General features: G+C 41.4%; 1 protein-coding gene across 1 annotated transcript in view; it reads right to left on the reverse strand.

Moving 5' to 3' along the window:
- The window catches only part of anapc1 (anaphase promoting complex subunit 1), a 53,146-nt gene extending 37,302 nt beyond the window's left edge, over nt 1-15,844 (reverse strand). Inside the window, exons 1-17 of the mRNA XM_080016951.1 lie at nt 15,738-15,844; nt 14,559-14,798; nt 13,716-13,880; nt 11,778-11,829; nt 11,466-11,566; nt 9,654-9,730; nt 9,252-9,325; nt 8,839-8,984; nt 8,012-8,157; nt 7,160-7,285; nt 6,203-6,421; nt 5,991-6,086; nt 5,729-5,819; nt 4,118-4,183; nt 3,846-3,983; nt 3,196-3,318; nt 1,607-1,667 (exon numbers count right to left, since the gene is read on the reverse strand). Of these exons, the coding sequence (XP_079873077.1) occupies nt 1,607-1,667; nt 3,196-3,318; nt 3,846-3,983; nt 4,118-4,183; nt 5,729-5,819; nt 5,991-6,086; nt 6,203-6,421; nt 7,160-7,285; nt 8,012-8,157; nt 8,839-8,984; nt 9,252-9,325; nt 9,654-9,730; nt 11,466-11,566; nt 11,778-11,829; nt 13,716-13,880; nt 14,559-14,774 (1,897 nt within the window). The 5' untranslated portion in view covers nt 14,775-14,798; nt 15,738-15,844. The remainder of the gene's footprint in view (nt 1-1,606; nt 1,668-3,195; nt 3,319-3,845; nt 3,984-4,117; nt 4,184-5,728; nt 5,820-5,990; nt 6,087-6,202; nt 6,422-7,159; nt 7,286-8,011; nt 8,158-8,838; nt 8,985-9,251; nt 9,326-9,653; nt 9,731-11,465; nt 11,567-11,777; nt 11,830-13,715; nt 13,881-14,558; nt 14,799-15,737) is intronic.
- Nucleotides 15,845-17,314: the final 1,470 nt, after the last annotated feature.

The following is a 17,314-nucleotide window of genomic DNA, read 5'->3' on the forward strand; positions in this document are numbered from 1 at the left end:
ACAGAGGAGTGTGGGAGTGAGAGAGGATGCTAATATCTTAATTAACAAGCAGAGCAATTAGCTCCAGTTATCTGAGATCCACTTTAACGAGCTGGATGATAAAACGTTTTAAATTTAGTACACGAGTTTCATTACACCACAGGAACTGCTCTGCAGCCACACTCAATCAACCAGCCATGGAAATAAACTTCTCTGATAGCAGCTGACACTTTTACTGGTGCAGTGTTTCCCATACATGTATTTATTTGTGGCCCCTGCCACAATATCAACATTGACCGCCACATATTGAGTTTCTATTTTACTATTTAAAACGGGTAAAATTTCTTTGTCGATCTGCACGTAGCGCAGTGATTCTCTCAGCCCTTCCTTGCTCCTCTCTCTGAATCAAAACATGTGCGGGATTTTTAGAGTCTTGGTACCTGGTCTTGGTACCATATAGGACCTGGTACCACCATGGCACCGGTTCCTATATGATCAGTATATTGACACTAACGCAGATTTCGGTGGCTCATTTCAGTGCCATACCAGAGCTGCCAATTGAAATATCCGCCCTCAACTCCTCCAAAACCGCCGCACACACCCCCCTTGCACACATGCACTCTTTCCCAGCAATGTTCCGGAACCATTCCTGCATGGCGTCATGTGTGAACTGGTGCAGGGATCGATATTCCAGGAAATCCGTTCTGGAAATTTCCGGAAAAAATCAAAAATTTGTACGTAAATATAAATTGCACACCACCCGCTGCACCATCTGACCAAACTCGATCGTGCCAATATCATATCATGCGCCTCGTCGGTTTAGGGCTTTTTCAGTGCATACCACCAGGCCTGAAAAAAATTCATGCGGAAACACTGATATTATATCGTTCATCAAAAACGCAAATACATTTTGGGTCCTCTGTGTGTCCTCTGTGGAAGGGATCGAGAACAATTTGCGGCCCTTTCTCCCTCTCCATGCGTAATGGAGACTATGGAGAGGGACCGATTATGTGTCCTGTTCCTCTAAATGTAGCAAATAAAAACATTGTGTTTTTATTTTAGATGTATTTTATTTTACTCAATTTCCTTATTGAACAAAACAAAAAAAGCACCACGCTTAACAGGGACACTCTCTCAGTCACTCTCTTACCCTGCCCCCCCAACCACAAAGACGATCTAATTCTGTGGGAAACACTGCTGGTGTATAGTGGCCGATAATCTGCGTACAGTATACGTAGTTTAGTAGTGTATAGTCAGATTTTTTCACACAAAAAAGGCAATTAATTTTCTTTAAGTTCCATTTGAAACTGCACCTTTATTTCCCTCAACATCTAGGTTTAGCCTGCTGATCTTTTCGGTGAGTGTTAATCAATCTCGACAGTTTACTTACAGTTTGCTGACCACAAACTAGCTACACTGCTTCATGAAATTAACGCGGCTGCCTTTCACTTGCGTGTCCCCGAACTTACATGCATTTTTGCTGGGAAAGATGGACCCCACCACCAACAACGGAAACGGCATATACAGTAGAGGAGCACCAACATAACACAAATACATTGAATGGGATAAATATCAAATTAATCACATTTGAATATCAAATGTGTGTGGTTGTGTGTGTGTGGATTACCAAGCTCTGACGTAGCTATCTCAGGAATAGTCACTCTCAGCATGGTACCATTGCTTAACTCCTAGACAGAGAAATAATATATTAGTTAGTTGTACACCAAGACAAACAGACAGAAAGACATCCTTTATGTCATGCGTATGCGACAGTTGTTCTCATTTCTGTAGATAGAAGGACCTGTGGTCTTGTCCACGCACTTATTTGGCATTTCTTTGGCGTGAAGTGTTGTGTTTTTCTTCTTTTTCAGGTTTTTTCTTTTAAAATTCATGGAATCTGTTTTGATTTTTTTTTAAATCTTGGTCTGTGAAATTGAGCAGAATTCACTATGAATTCGATAGGGCGCTAGTAATAACATAAACTGTAAATCCCTAAAGCCCCTATAAGGACTTTTCCTTGTTTACCAATTTCTGTTAAATCATTTCTGTTTGGCTTTTTTACATCTGTTTAACCAACATTAGTTCACATAGAATGTTTTAATCTACTGCTGAGTGCTAGAAGAGAAAAAAAAATCACCATCATGAAAAAGAAAAAACAATTTAAAAAAATCCTAAACTCCCATGTGGGGATTAATAATGTGGCAGGGCTCAGCTTTGGGCAAGATCTCATGATTTCGTTCAATCCGATATGGAAGAGATGGCTCACAATATGATTCTATATCGATATGTAAATAAAGGCAACCTTACCAAGTCATCTTAATATGCTTTGTGACATGATCCTTTATTAAAGCATCAGCAAACAATTTCCTGGTGTGTTTTTAGTGTTAGTGCTGGTGGTGTGACCCTCCAGGGTCACATGCAAGGAGACAAGCACCTAATCAATAAACAGCGCAATCTGTCAATCTGCGATCTGAACACAAGCCTCAAGACACTGCTTGTCACTACTGTGTGTGTTGGATGGAACTAAACCCCCCCACACACACACACACACACACACACACACACACACACACACACACACACACACACACACACACACACACACACACACACACACACACACACTGTCATTGAGAAACATTGATTAACAGTAATCACATTCGGTCTTGGTGGTAATTCAACATAATAGCCCCTGAATGCACACAATGAGTCAAATTGACCCAGAAGCTTTGTTTTCTTGCTTTATTTTTCTGCTGAAAAATACTGCGTAACCTTTCATCAAATCAGAATGGCTCAATTAATGTGACATGCAAGGACTTCTACGCTTTGTGACACGCCAGGACTTCTACTCTGTGAGGTAAGCACTGGAGGTAAGTTAAGGTAAGTTTTATGTAGGAGGATTTAAATGTATGTTTAATACAACACAGACAACTAATTCTATTATATAATTATAGAACCCAGTATTGGGATTGTGGCGCCGCCGCCCCTTGCGGGACTTGAACACAAATATTTTCTTATATCTAAAACTACAGGAACTCCTTTATGTAAGGTGTTTTTGATTATGCAAACGAATTATTTCTCAATTAGTTTAATATTTAGAAATAATTTAATAAAATGTACAAACAAAACTACCAGGTAACCCAGGTCTCACACACACACACACACACACACACACACACACACACACACACACACACACACACACACAGTCAGTACCAGAGTGACTCTGTTGCAGACAGAGTCTCTCAGAGCCCGAATCGACATGAGGTCATCGAGCCAAGACGTCTGGTGGAGTGTAGTGTTTTGACTCCGCTCTGACACAGGAGACAGCATAACGGCCTGAGAGAGAGAGAGAGAGAGAGAAATTAAGAGCGACAGAATGAAAGTGATATCTAGAATGTCCAAAAGAAACAGTTGTTACTCCAGGACACAATAAGACCAGATCAACTTGCAGCAGGTGGTTAGAAGCACTGTAACAAGAAATAATGTATGTATATGTAATAAAGCCATGTAATAACATAGCTATTGTCTTTTTTCTGCATTCTATAATAATCTACGACATAATGCGGTGGTTATACACGTATTGTTGGGGGCTACAAGTTTTTATGATACATTTAAATAATTAAACAAATTATGTAATAACACACGAAAATAGCTTTCTTAATTTATATCAAGTGTCACCCTTTACTTCTTGATAACATGTCACGAGAAGGCTCACACAGACATAACAAAAACATACACTCTATGTAATTATTTTTAAAATGCTGTAAAACGTTTCACGCATTGCATTCAAGGTGTTTATTATGAAATTTGTCGTCATTAAATAATACTTTGTTACAAGCTCTCCCAAGGAAGCACTTTAGTACCTCATCCAGCCGTTGGAGGTGCCTGCTGGTGGCGATGGTCGGCGTGCTGGCATTCTCCCTGGCCATGTGGAGGTGGGGGGGCTGGCTGGACAAGCTAAAGGTTGGGGAAAGAAGACCTGGAACAAACACCTTGCTCACCTGGAAGCAAAGGACACAGGGAGTCATTCCACACTTCAGTCTGACAAACATGGATAAAGATAGGTCTTTATTGAGAAACGCACTGAGAAATAAAGTACTGCTTTGAGTTTTTAAACGTTATTGTGGCCTCTCACCCTGGTGACTCCTGTGTACAGAACCAGACTTCCACTGGACTCCAGGACCAGCATGGCACCAATGTTCTGAGAAGAAAACACATCAGACATTAGGGATCGAGCGTTTTATCACATGATCAAACTGAGCCTGGTAGTCTGCAAAGTTGCAAAACCTGGAAATCAGGTTCATCTGAGTAAAACTATGTGAAAGCAAAATTTTCCAGCACGTAAAAAACTTGAATACAATATGTGACCTGATAATCTTCTCACTAGAGGATCTTAAATTGACATGGACTGTTAAAGGGGACCCATTATGAAAAACTCTGATGGGCCTACTAACAAACAAACTGTGAAATAAGACAACCCAGTGAGTTTTTTGAAAGCTGTCTATTTCAGAAAACATGCAGTGAAACCAGCCGTTCAGATTTGTCTTCCAACCCTATGTCACTTTTGGGTCTCCTTAGAATTAGAACCGCCCCCCATCAAGTAACTCGACCGACGGCTTGAGCGCCACCGGGTCCGGTGGAGAAAGAGCTTATCTAAGAGCTAAGCATGGGAAGTTCCCTGTTGTTGGCTGCACAGACCAGCAAAACATCTTTTAGAAGAAATAGGATAAGGTGAAATCAGTGAAAGTTTACGAATGTCTGGAAGTCAGCCTCAAACTCCATTGGCTCACAGAACCCAGAACTAGGGGCCCCAGGAGGGTGGCACCACCCACTGAATCAGAGCATCCTGGAACAGGATGGATTAGAGGCATTTTAAGAGAGACCTATATTAAAGGAGCAATAGACATCTTTTTTTGCTTTTACTTATCATTATCAAGCTAATGATTGCACAGTGTATGTCTATAAAATAGTGACATTATCCTTGTTCAGATTGATTCCCTATAAGCCTCAATATCACTATGCAATTCGGACTGAAACAGGATATGAAGTCCCGTGAAAATGACCAATTGACGGCAGTGCATCACAGGAAGTGTCAGGATGACGCATTAGTTCACAACAAGTCAACCAATGCGCAACTATTAGCGGAAATGGAGGACAGCGGAGAAATCTACTCCACATAGATTACAAAGCCTTGAATATAAAAACGACTCATTGAAAACGGTGAAGAACTGTAAAGGTTATCGTGTTTTTTATCCAGAAAAACTGCAGCTCCCCTGTTTACTTCTATTTGTTTACAGGCCAGTCTTGCCTATTCCAATATGGCGGCAACGTTGACCTATCGCAGCAACAGGCCGAAGCAGTCAATGCGGCATCTATGTATATATGTCTATGATTGCGCAATGAAAATAAATACAATTAAACTCAAATTGTGACAATTTCAATTCACCTCTTCAGTGAAAATGCTTCGTTCTTCTCTCGTATTTCCAAAGTGGTTTCCATTTTTTCGCTCTGAGGAGAATGTTTAGCGATCCAGTTGTCTTTGCTACAGTGAAACAAATAATAATAATAACACTTGGAAAGGCTATGGAGGGGTGGTTGAAAAGTTGCTTATTGCCCCTTTAACTTGTTGAAAAGGAGCATAATAGGTCCCCTTTAAAGAGCCTGTAAACCCAGAAGTGTCTGCTTTTCCAGTCTCCCCTTCTCTTGAAAACTAGTCAAAATAAGAAAACTACGAGACAAGTCGTACCTGCAGAGGTTCAGCGTCTTTGGCAGGGATGGTGGTGACAGAGGCGAAGATGAGCGGAGACATATCGTTACTCTGAATAAACTTCACACATCTGGAAACAAAGAAACTCATTAGAATAATGAGTGTTTCAGGAATATATATAGATATATACACACACATATGATGTGCGTGTGTGTGTGTGTGTGTGTGTGTGTGTGTGTGTGTGTGTGTGTGTGTGTGTGTGTCTGTGTGTGTGTGTGTGTGTGTGTGTGTGTGTAAAAACCTGAGCTGTTGGTGGGACTCCACGAGTAAACACAGGAAGTGGTTTTCACAGAGGTCAGAGGTCACAAACACTTTGGACGCCTGGCTGCTCATCTCCCTATGCAGCAGTTAAACAGTTAAAACAATGTGCATAACAATGCACATGATAGTTTACATAGTAGAGTAAGCTTGGAAACTGCCCCAGTTTAGATGATTTGTGTAGGCACTTCGTACCTGCGACCTCCAGCGCTGAGCGTCTCGCTCCACAGCTGCTCCATGCAGAGGTCAGGTCTGATGGGCTCCATCTCCGGCAGCAGCACCGACTCGTTGGTCGTGCTGTTCGGGGAGAGCAGAAGGCTGTGGGGCCCCTTGGAGGACGGACTGTGGAAGGACATGTTGAAACGAGAAGCACCGGAAAAAGAGGGAGCAGCCATGCCTGGAGAGTGAGAGCGACTGGGCAGAGAAGAGAGGTTGGAAGAAGAAATCACAACATGACATGAATGAGATGAATCCTGAGTACTGATTTCAGAACAGAACAAAAAATTGTAACCTTGGAGTATAAATAAAATGACGCAATCAAATCTCAGTTGCTTTAAGACTTTTTAATTTATTGCTGTTGTTGATACTAGCATTCTATTTAGTACTAGTCGACATGTCATGCATTTTTGCTAGTCGACATGTCAGAGGCATTTACAGATTAGTCTTTGTTGGTGGGGGCTCATTTCGCTATGTGGCTTATACAGTATGTGCAATGTGCGCACATTATGGGACAGAACAGGAGGCAGTTTACATCGTGGGCTCAAAAAAAATGTCTATTATCAGCCTGCCACAGAACTCTTAGAAAAAATTCTGAGAAAGCGAAACTCGCTCACTCGGCTTCCTCTCCCATTTGGAAAACAGTACCTTTATTTATTTTTATTTTATGTGGACCATTTTGAATAGGTTATAAAGAGTAAAGTTTGTAGAACTTTTAAAAAATAAAATAAAATAAAAAGATTTTCGATTTTACTTTTTACCATCGACAAGGAGAACCCATTGAAAAGTTGGGCGATTCGTCAACACATTTTACCATCCCTATTTAGTATACCAAGTTAGTATGTGAGTGTTATACCTTAATATACATTAAATAGTAGTCAAGAAGTACCAGGATGACATTAAAAATCTCTATGCAGCAAGCAGCCCCAAACCAACCTGAGAGCGGCCATATTGGATATGCTAGGGGAGTGGACCCTGGTTTGGACGCTGGGTGATGATGTCATCATCCTGCTCTGGTGTCCATGCAGCGCGCTGTGGAGCGGTGAGTTCTGGGCAGACACACTGCTGGGAGGAGAAAACACACTGACCAACCAGACACCGGCAAATTTTATTCAGAAAGTTCGACATGGGACCAGATTTCTGTGGTGAGATGTGATGCAAATTAATGTTATCTAATGTGATGTGATGTGATGTGACTAGGGGCGCTGCGGTTACCGGTGTGTCACGCGGTGTTCGGGCAATTACACCAATTTGTAAATTTCCCCATTATGGGACTAATAAAGGTTTATCTTATCTTAATTACGTTACTTTCCCACCGCCCCCACCGTCGTTTAGCTTTTCTTTTTAATATAAATAAAACTAATTTAGTTCCTTTTTTTAGCGTATCGGCGCTGAAGTTAATCAAATAAAAAAACTCAAGTTGTAAAATACTAATACTTAGTCGGACGCTACAAAAGTGAAAGTGGCTGCTTCGTGCGCGTGCAGCAGAGTCACAGTTCAGTCTTCAGAGTCACATTTCACTTATCACAGGAGGAGAGAAAGAAGGCTCTAGACCTTAGATCAGGTCTACATCGGGACCTGTCTCCCTCCATGCATAGTCTTCATGTATAATTAGCACCCGTGCATAACGGGGACACACCGCACCACCCCGTTGTAAAATGTCCCGTGTTACTGCTCACGTCGGTGTTGTCATGAGATTATTAACCGCTGGATAAAACTCCTCGCCGCGGCATCCCTAGATGTGACGGAATATGATGTAATGTGATGTGATGTGTTGTGATGCATCACCCTGTGGTTCTGCTGGGCCCAGCGCAGCCCCCCGGTGAGTCCAGACGAGAGATGTTGCGAAGGTGAGAGGTCTGAAATCCCGGGGCTTTGAGGCCCAGAGGAGATCCACTCTGCTGTACTGGACAACGAAGAACCACAGAACGCTCCTGGGAGGGAGGTAGAGAAAGGGAGAGAGTGGCACGGAGAGGGGGAGCGAGGGAAAGAAAGGAAGAGAGCAAGTCAGAGAGAGGAAAAAGAGAGTGAGAGCGAGGAAAAGACATACAGAGTACATTTCCACATCAAGGGGAGACTGAGGCCGAATCTTCACCCTAAACTGCATCCTATGTGGAAAAGTTTGCAAAGTTTTGAGTTCAGATTTCAACCTAGGTGAACCCTGAAATATGAAATCACGGCATTGATGAATAGTAAAGTAAAAGTAAAGTGGCTGTGCTGACCTGTGTATGGCATCAAAAATAGACATTTACCGGTCTCAAATCATCCTGCTTATTACAATTCTTCACTGAAAAAATATAAACTGCTAGAAAAAATAACTACATTTAATTCCAATGTGCTGTGTTAAATTAAAAAAAAATACTCTTGTGGTAAAGTTGTAAAATCAAAATGTAAATATTGATATGTATATCATGTCACGATATATATTCTTACAGCCTGAATGCTAACCAGCTATATAGCTTTACAATCGGTAGATTATTTTCAAAGACAAGCAGAAAAAAAAAAAGTCACCCTGCTTATTCCTGGGGAGTCCCAAAGACAGTTACACAAGAATCATACAATCTGGATTTATAAATGAGAGCTGGTATGTGTGTGTGTGTGAGTGTGTAACTTACATGGTGTGTCACAGTACGTAATGTCCACACAGTGTGTATTCCCTGTGCTGAGTCGTAACAAACCAAGATGGACGGCTGACAGCAGCTGAACACAATGTTCATGTTACTGTCTGACATATAATGTGCACGAGAGCCATCTGACACGCCTGGAACACACACATCACACGTTAATTAAAAATCAGACTTTAGAATGTTGTGATAATTATGTGCGTAATACTATGTCTATTTCTATGGAGTATCATGTGTATTCCTTATTCCCACCTGCAGACTGACAGAGTACAGTGTGTAGTTTTGTAGTAAAGTGTGTAGTACTGTGTGTATTCCTACCTGCAGACTGACAGAGGACAGTGTGTAGTACTGCAATACATTATGTATTATTGTAGTAAAGTGTATAGTACTGTGTGTATTCCTACCTGCAGACTGACAGAGGACAGGGGCGACCTCTTCCAGTGGATGCAGCAGACTGAACACTGTGGGGAGACACTCTCTGCGCGCGCACGCACGCACGCACGCACGCACGCAGGCAGGCAGGCAGGCAGGCAGGCAGGCAGACAGACAGACAGACAGACAGACAGACAGACAGACAGACAGACAGACAGACAGACAGACAGACAGACAGACAGACAGACAGACAGACAGACACACACACACACACACACACACACACACACACACACACACACACACACACACAATAAAGACATCCTGAATCACCACTTTGTAGTCTTAATTAAGCTGAGCTACTGCCTGAGACAGAGAGCGATACAGAGGCCGAATTAGATACAATAGAGTTCACAATGCGTGCGTGCGTGTACCCTGGGGCGCTGGGTTGATCCGATGAGTTTTTGCGTTCCAGCAGGAGACCAAACTTTGTTGCCCAAAGATTAGAAACCTGGAGCGAGAGAGCGAGGGAGATCTTTAATGCCAACAGAGGAAGTGACGAATGAAATAAGGTCCTGGGATAAGTGGCATCAAAAACAAGGCAGCGAAAAAAATAATAAGAACGAGGGAGCGAGAGAGAGAGGGAGAGAGAGAGAGAGAGAGGGTGGGAGGGAGGGAGAGCGAGAGATGTTTAAAATGAATAGATTAACCAATAACATCAAAAATTCCCAAGGCTTCCAAAACCTCTTGGGACGTACTGGTGTCACGCCAAACGCGAGTGAGGGACAATGGACCATTCCTGGGGAATTTCACTACCCTGGCTGATATATGCAACCCCCCCACCAGCCCCAGCAGCCAGGGAATTATATGCAGCTCACATTCTTTCTAAATAACCGTCAGTTCATATGGCATCCAAAATGGATCTCAATCCAAAGAAGATCCAAACATTCACCCCCCTGAAATAACGGAATAAAATGTAAGGGTACGAGTTCAGAGCTGAGCGTGAAGGTCTGCAGCATGAACGTCGTACGAGGGATGAACAGCGATGAACAGAACAACGCCAAGAAATGGAGGTGGAGTGTCGAGACATTACACAATGAAACTCCCTAATGAAGCAGATTAAGGCAGCATGGAGCTGGCTGATCTCACACACACACACACACACACACACACACACACACACACACACACACACACACACACACACACACACACACACACACACACACACACCCCAGAGACCGACAAGCATCCATCCAAAGATACAGGGAGATAAAACATTCAACACAATACCTTCATGCACACATGCACACACACAGTGCTCGGATATTGACCATCTCCATTCCAATTGTCAGTGAGCCAAACCCTCTGTTATAATTGGTTAGCTGTATAATAGGCCAGTCCTGGGGAATATCACCACGCCGGCTGACGCATGCACACACAAAGAAATGCACACACACCGTTCAATATTCACCTACGTGCACTCAGCTGGGAATGACAATACCGGCTGGCTCACCAGAACATACCAGAACAGTGCCGGTGTCTGACTGATCCTTACCTCAATGACCTGCGATTGACGATATTTTTAAAGGATGTGTTGTTAGAGATGTGCCAAAATAGTTGAGTAGCAAAAACCGGATTGCAGAATAGAAAAAAAAAATGTTTGTAAAGATTAGGGCTGTCGTGACTGGGAAAAGTTTGCAGTCGATTGTCTTTTTTGTCAATTTTATCACTTTGGGCAGTCACGATTATGACTTTTAATTGTTGATTAATTGCCATACAACTAACAGCAATCAACAATTTAATTGTCTTTTACTTGTAACAAGACATGTCTATTAATGTCTATTCGTTGGCAATGCCATCAAATTAAGACCTATACTTGCAAAAAAGGCATTTTAGCTCATTTTAAATTGATATAAAACAAATATAAACAGCCAAGTTTTATCTCCTTTTTTATTATTCAAGGAGTGTGTGTGTGTCTGGTTCACCACCCCTGGCCTCACCCTGCCCTGACAGACTCATGCAGACTAGTGCTGCAACAAACTCTATATTAGCTAAAACCATGTGTACCACCTAATCAAATCTCATCTCATCTCATTATTCCCGCTGACCCGGGCAGAGTGTACGTGTGAGCGTGCACGGTGAGAGGCCTGACCGCATTCATGGTTCAATCTTGATGTCATTGGATGGTGGTGGTGGTGGTGGTGGGGGGGGGGGGGGTTGTGGGTAAGGGAGGCATCCATTACCTGGAAGGGGAGCGGAGCGGTGAAGTCCTTCCCAGTGACGGTGTGGACGTTGAGGCAGCTGTTCTGCACGATGCAGACAGTCTGCTCCAGGGTCTCCCCCACTAAAACACCAAACAACCAGCACAAAGGCAGACTTTTTACTCGACCATATCTGCGAGGGAGTTCAACTTCACACGTTAAAAAGGATAGGTTGCCTTGGCTTTGGTCCCATCATATACCTGTTGGTTCACAACATTTATAACTGTTCATTCATCCAACCGAAACACATACATATGGGACGGTAAATGGCTGAGTTCTTTACAGACTACATACCTTCTTTACCCACTTTCTCATTATGTGGAACAGTGAAATTACACCACAGGGCCTGTGGGCACAAAAACTGTTCATTTTAAATCAATAAAACATCAACTGAACAGAAAAGATATTTGTGGCAAAGGAAATTGCTGTGCCAACAGTTGCTCAAGGAAACACACAGTTGGAAAAGGTACATAAATGGCAAAAGGTGCCTTAAACTGGGTTGCAAACGTAATGCTTAAAGCAGCATGTATATGTACAGTATGTGACAAATAACCTCTTGAACTTGAGCACTATATATCTTTTGGTATTTGGCGCCCCTACAGTTTCTGAGTGCAATTGTACTTTTACACCATGCTCTTAAAATTCGGTCCGATGTCCGAAAACAATTTATTTTACTGGACAAATTGGAACCTTATCCGTCACATTACAAGTTCAAGTTATAACAGTGTATGTTACAACCGCAGACTTAACGTACACCTAGGTTACAGCGCCCCTTGCAAGGACCTCGCCGCTTCAGCGAGCACTCAGAGGGTGAAAACTTTGTGGCGCAATGAAAGTGAGTACCGGCACGCGCCCACTGAGGTGCGGGTGCCGGGTGAGCCACTGGCCCATCTTATCCGCGCCATCGTGGAGGTGGAGCGGCCATGTTTTGTATGAGCATTATTACCTGACATTTGGACCAGCAAGTTTATATTTATTTTACCAGGCAAAAAACGTTAATTACCGGAGCAAAACATCAAGGAAATGACGTAGTGCCATATAGCGAACGCACTTTTCCCACGGTTTTATACCTGAACACCTAAGTTACATAGTGCAAGAACAGACATTCGGGCAGGTGGGCAGGTGGGCGGGAATGAAAGAGGTGCCATTTTCCATTATACAAGTTAGTGTACCATTAAAAATATTCTAAAGCTGTTATTCAGACAGTCATTGTGTTGCTTTAATACTATATGGTTAAATGACTTCAAAAATAAAGAAGACATATTGCTGGGCAAAAACGCACTGCTTTCAGTTAAAGCAATTGTTTTTGTTTTCTTTTTTGTTTTTTATTTTTAATCAATTAATCACCAGTCAATACTAATCAACACTTAAAAGTTATACTGTATATGTTATAGATATGAATCTGAATCTGAATCTTCCAGCTTTGATATTAGAGGTGCTAAAATGTCTCGGCAGCAAATCAAACCCAAACACAAAAGCATCAAAAGTCACATCTGTCATTGCTTCGATCATTTTTATTCTTTAAATTATAAGCATATTGTCTTCAAAGGCAGCAAACAGATAAAAAGAAACAGGGTCGTCGTATTGCTGATGTCAGTTCCAAATGGGAGCTGATTGGTCAATGACCTACAGGCTACTTTTCTGTTTTGAGCCTTCGACTTGAACAGAACCTGGTGGAGATTGGCTGTGCAACATCGGTTACCATGGTGATCTACCCTGATTAAAGGAGAGCCACCCTCGTTTCACAGAAAACTGGGAGTTGAGCCGAAACCAACCCTGCTTATGCCACAATCTGGCTTTGTAGAAATAGCCTGAATAAATGATTTGAAGAATGCAGGTGTTTCCACTGTCTCTCTGACCTGCGGCTGTATTTTAATGATTCATGTCTATTTTTATTTTTAAATAGGCTTTTACACGCTCCACTTTCATAGGTTTCAACATCAGAAACCAAACCCCACTTAGTCAGATACTAATACACAGAAAGAAGGATCTGTTGGCCCAACAACAAAAATTCAAGTTCAATTACGCTTCAAAACACTTAAAAATAAATATGTTAATATTATTTACGGAATAACAACACAATTTACATTTAAGTGCTGAAAGGAAGTGAAACAGCGGTAAAACAAGGGACTGTGTCCGAAAAGTGATCATTTGTTTTACTTAAACATTTAAGTACACATTAGTGAACATATGTAGTAGGTGGTACACGATGTCGGACACAAACCCTCTTACCTGTTGCACTGGGCTGTCCACAGTGAACGCCTTGTAGACGTCAGAGTTTGGGCAGCTCCCCTGGCTCCAGACCACCATGTTTCCTGTCGTGTAAAGCTCCTCTTCAAACTCTGCACCCTGATGCTCCCCACCAAATACACAGCCCTTCCTCAGCTGCCAGCATTCCTGCCAACAGACACTAGTATTACATAATGAAGTGCTCTTAGACATATTACATGAATGAGATAGGGCTGGGTAATGGTTGGATGCTGTTTATCAACTATGAATTAATTGACCTTTCATCAAAATTTTATACACACATTTTAACACCTCTGAATTCACTGCACTGCAATATTTCACTAAAATAAAAAAACATGGATCTGAATCTATGGGTTTTGCTCTTCGAATTTCAAATGTGAAATTTCAATATAGACAACATAGTAACACAGAAGTATTATTTAACACCAAATATCGATACCTATGAAATTAAACGTCAAATAACGGACAAAATGGTACATTGTATTAAAGGTGCAGTGTGTCGAATTTACAGAACGGACTTAAATGGAATATAACATTCATAAGTACGTTGTAATTAGTGTATAATCCCATGAAAATAAGAACTGTTGTGTTTTATTTCCCAGTTCAGCATCGCATTATCATGGGATCATTAGTTGCACAACAGAGAAAATAAAGCACGTAGAACAATAACATCTATTTCTTAACAGACTTTTTTAGTCAGCCTACAGCCTCAACATGTTGTGTGTTGACAGCCGGCTTCACAGCTAATAATCACAACTGAGATTCAGATCTTTTTATCTGAATCTCCAGAAAATGGAGTATCCCTTTAACTTTTGACTGTCTCACCCTCTCTCTCTCGTGCAGTGTTACCCCCTGCAGGGAGCCCACCAGGCCTGCGGCTCCATCCGAGGCCCAGAGCTCAGAGGCCGGCTGCAGCTGCCTGAGCTGCAGGTTGATGGCATTGGGATGGTTTCTGCAGTGTTCACGGCCGAACGGGACAAACGACTGCAATTCCCCTGCGGCGATCATTGTGACTGTCTCTTCATATACAACTTCCGACATGAGTTTCAGATTTCAGCATTATTTCTATGGGCGAGAAGGGAAGAGAGCAAAATAATTTTTTAAAGGATCTTTTATTTGGTTAATCTTTTCAAGTTAAAATAAACAACAGTAGGTTGCATCCAGTATATTCTTATTTTATTTTTACTTTCTGCTGAGCCAAAAGCCAAAAGAAAAAGTTAAATGAGAAGCTGTGTGGATTGCTTTTGTTTACTTCAATAATAATCATATTAGTCGATGCACCCATGAAAAACACCTAGATGTTTTCTGTTGTTTGTTTCAATAATATTGTTCTTATTCATTCAACATAACTGAAAAAGCCATATAATCTGGATTTAAATCAAAATTCAAATATCTTAGAATGAGACCCCACAACTCATGAGGACTTGAAGGGGAAACAGAAGAGATGCATAAACTAAATGGAGAAACACAAAAAGAAACAGATTAAAGTCAAATATGAGTCTTAAAAGTGACAGGCAAAGGAGGAAGCTTCCAACACGGAAGGAGTTACATTACTTAAGTACGTAGATACTTAAAATGTATATACTATCAGAATATAACATTGTCTTTTGTCCTGAAAAATCCTATTAAAGAAGAGCCATTGATGAAAATGAAACTACATTTATTTGTTGCGGTATTACTAGATGGTTTAAATGCCCCCGCTTAAACGTGGACGGTGTGGAATCCAACGATTTTCACAAAATAATCGCGATTAGGCGATTGCTTGTCGCAGCTCTACCAGGTAGTCAGCTTTAGTATGTGACTTATTTTGCTAGTGACACTGGGTGATTTAGCTTCTTTTAGCGCCTTTAGGCAGAAAGACAGGTGGATCATTATTCTAGTGGGCAATGAACATCACCTGTATGTCCGCATTCTACCACGGAGGAGCTAATGTGGAACGGTGCGTGGAGGCGCAGTGCACGGCAAGCAGGCTAACTAGCATGGTGTTAGCGGGGCAGAACCGACCTGCTAATAAGGAATGTTCTGGCTCTTATGGCGGAGTCCTTGTCTCGGATTTGTACACGTTTTCCCTTGAGCACCACAAGGACACCGATAGCAGCATAAAAACCAAACTGTCTCAAGTCCCAAACTGAAATATTGGAGACAGTTGTTTTTCAAAAGTGCGCGTACAGCTTCGCTGTCCCGGCATCCTCTTCCGGTTCCGCTCCACGCCAGCCAATAGGAGCCGTGCAGCCATGTGACTTTTTTTTTAAAACGTTATTATTATAGTGTAACAAAAAGTTATTGTTACAGTGTAAACAAAAGTTATTTTGGTCAAAAGTGTATGTTTGTGAGCGTGCATATAGATGAGTTAAATGTTTGGATCAGTTGATAGATAGATAGATCGATAGATAGATAGATAGATAGATAGATAGATAGATAGATAGATAGATAGATAGATAGATAGATAGATAGATAGATAGATGGATAGATAGATAGATAGATAGATAGATAGATGGATGGATAGATGGATAGATAGATAGATAGATGGATAGATAGATAGATAGATAGATAGGGAGATGAGTGTTTAATCTAGTTAAAGTTACTACTGGAGCCAGCGTTCATCCAGAGTTGTGCATCACTGTGATGGTATGTTAATATGATACCATTAAAGGACAGTAAACAATAATATACATAAAGCCCAGCCTGAGCCCTTCAAATAGATAACAAATGGTGGATAAATCCATAATTAATAGTTCTAGAGAGTATATTCTCTTTACAGTTTGCTTTCCTGTAGAGAACATTACAAGTACATTAGTAGTGCAACTTGTGTCACACGCACCTAAATACCGAAGCAATTAAGCTTAAATTAAATGATATTTAGTGGAGGCAGCGATGATTTGAGCTGGTCTTCTCAGGGTCACAGCTTAAGGTTTCTCTCAGGAAATATAAAGAAAAATAATGATACCAAAACAAGAGGAAGGAAACGGAAGCTGCACTTTTATTTATATGTGGTCATTTTTGAAGAGGAAGAAAAACAGCACGAAAGCAAAAAGTCGAAGGTTCTATTCAATCTAATCCAGTCAACGCATAGAAAAAGATTAGTAGAAGAGCAAACAGCAAAGAGAGACGGACAGGCAGCCATATACACTGTAGAGACAGACAGGCAGGCAGGTAGGGAGACAGAAACTGAAAACATGAGAAGTAGGATGTGAGTAGGTCTGCCACACCGTAGGTGTGTGTCCGTGTGTATGCACTTCTACCAGTTTGTGTGTGGTGTATTGTGTGTGTAATTTAGTCATTTAAATGTATTGGTTTTATTGTTTATGTTTTTGCAGTTCTTTTTGCTCCTTAGTTACAAATCAATTAAAAAAATATATCAAGCATCAAAATTGTGTGTGTGTGCGTGTGTGTGTGTGTGTGTGTGTGTGCGCGTGCGTGTGTGTGCGTGCGTGCATGTGTATGTATTTTTTTTTTAGAGAAGTGTCAGTATTGGTGGTGATGGATGTTTCAGAGCTGTGTGCATTGAATGTTGGATTATGAGCACAGAGAGATGAGACCCAAACACCTTGAGATAATAACATTCATATAAATAATAAATG

The sequence above is a fragment of the Zeus faber genome, assembly GCF_960531495.2.
Source record: "Zeus faber genome assembly, chromosome: 16".
NCBI lineage: Eukaryota > Metazoa > Chordata > Actinopteri > Zeiformes > Zeidae > Zeus > Zeus faber.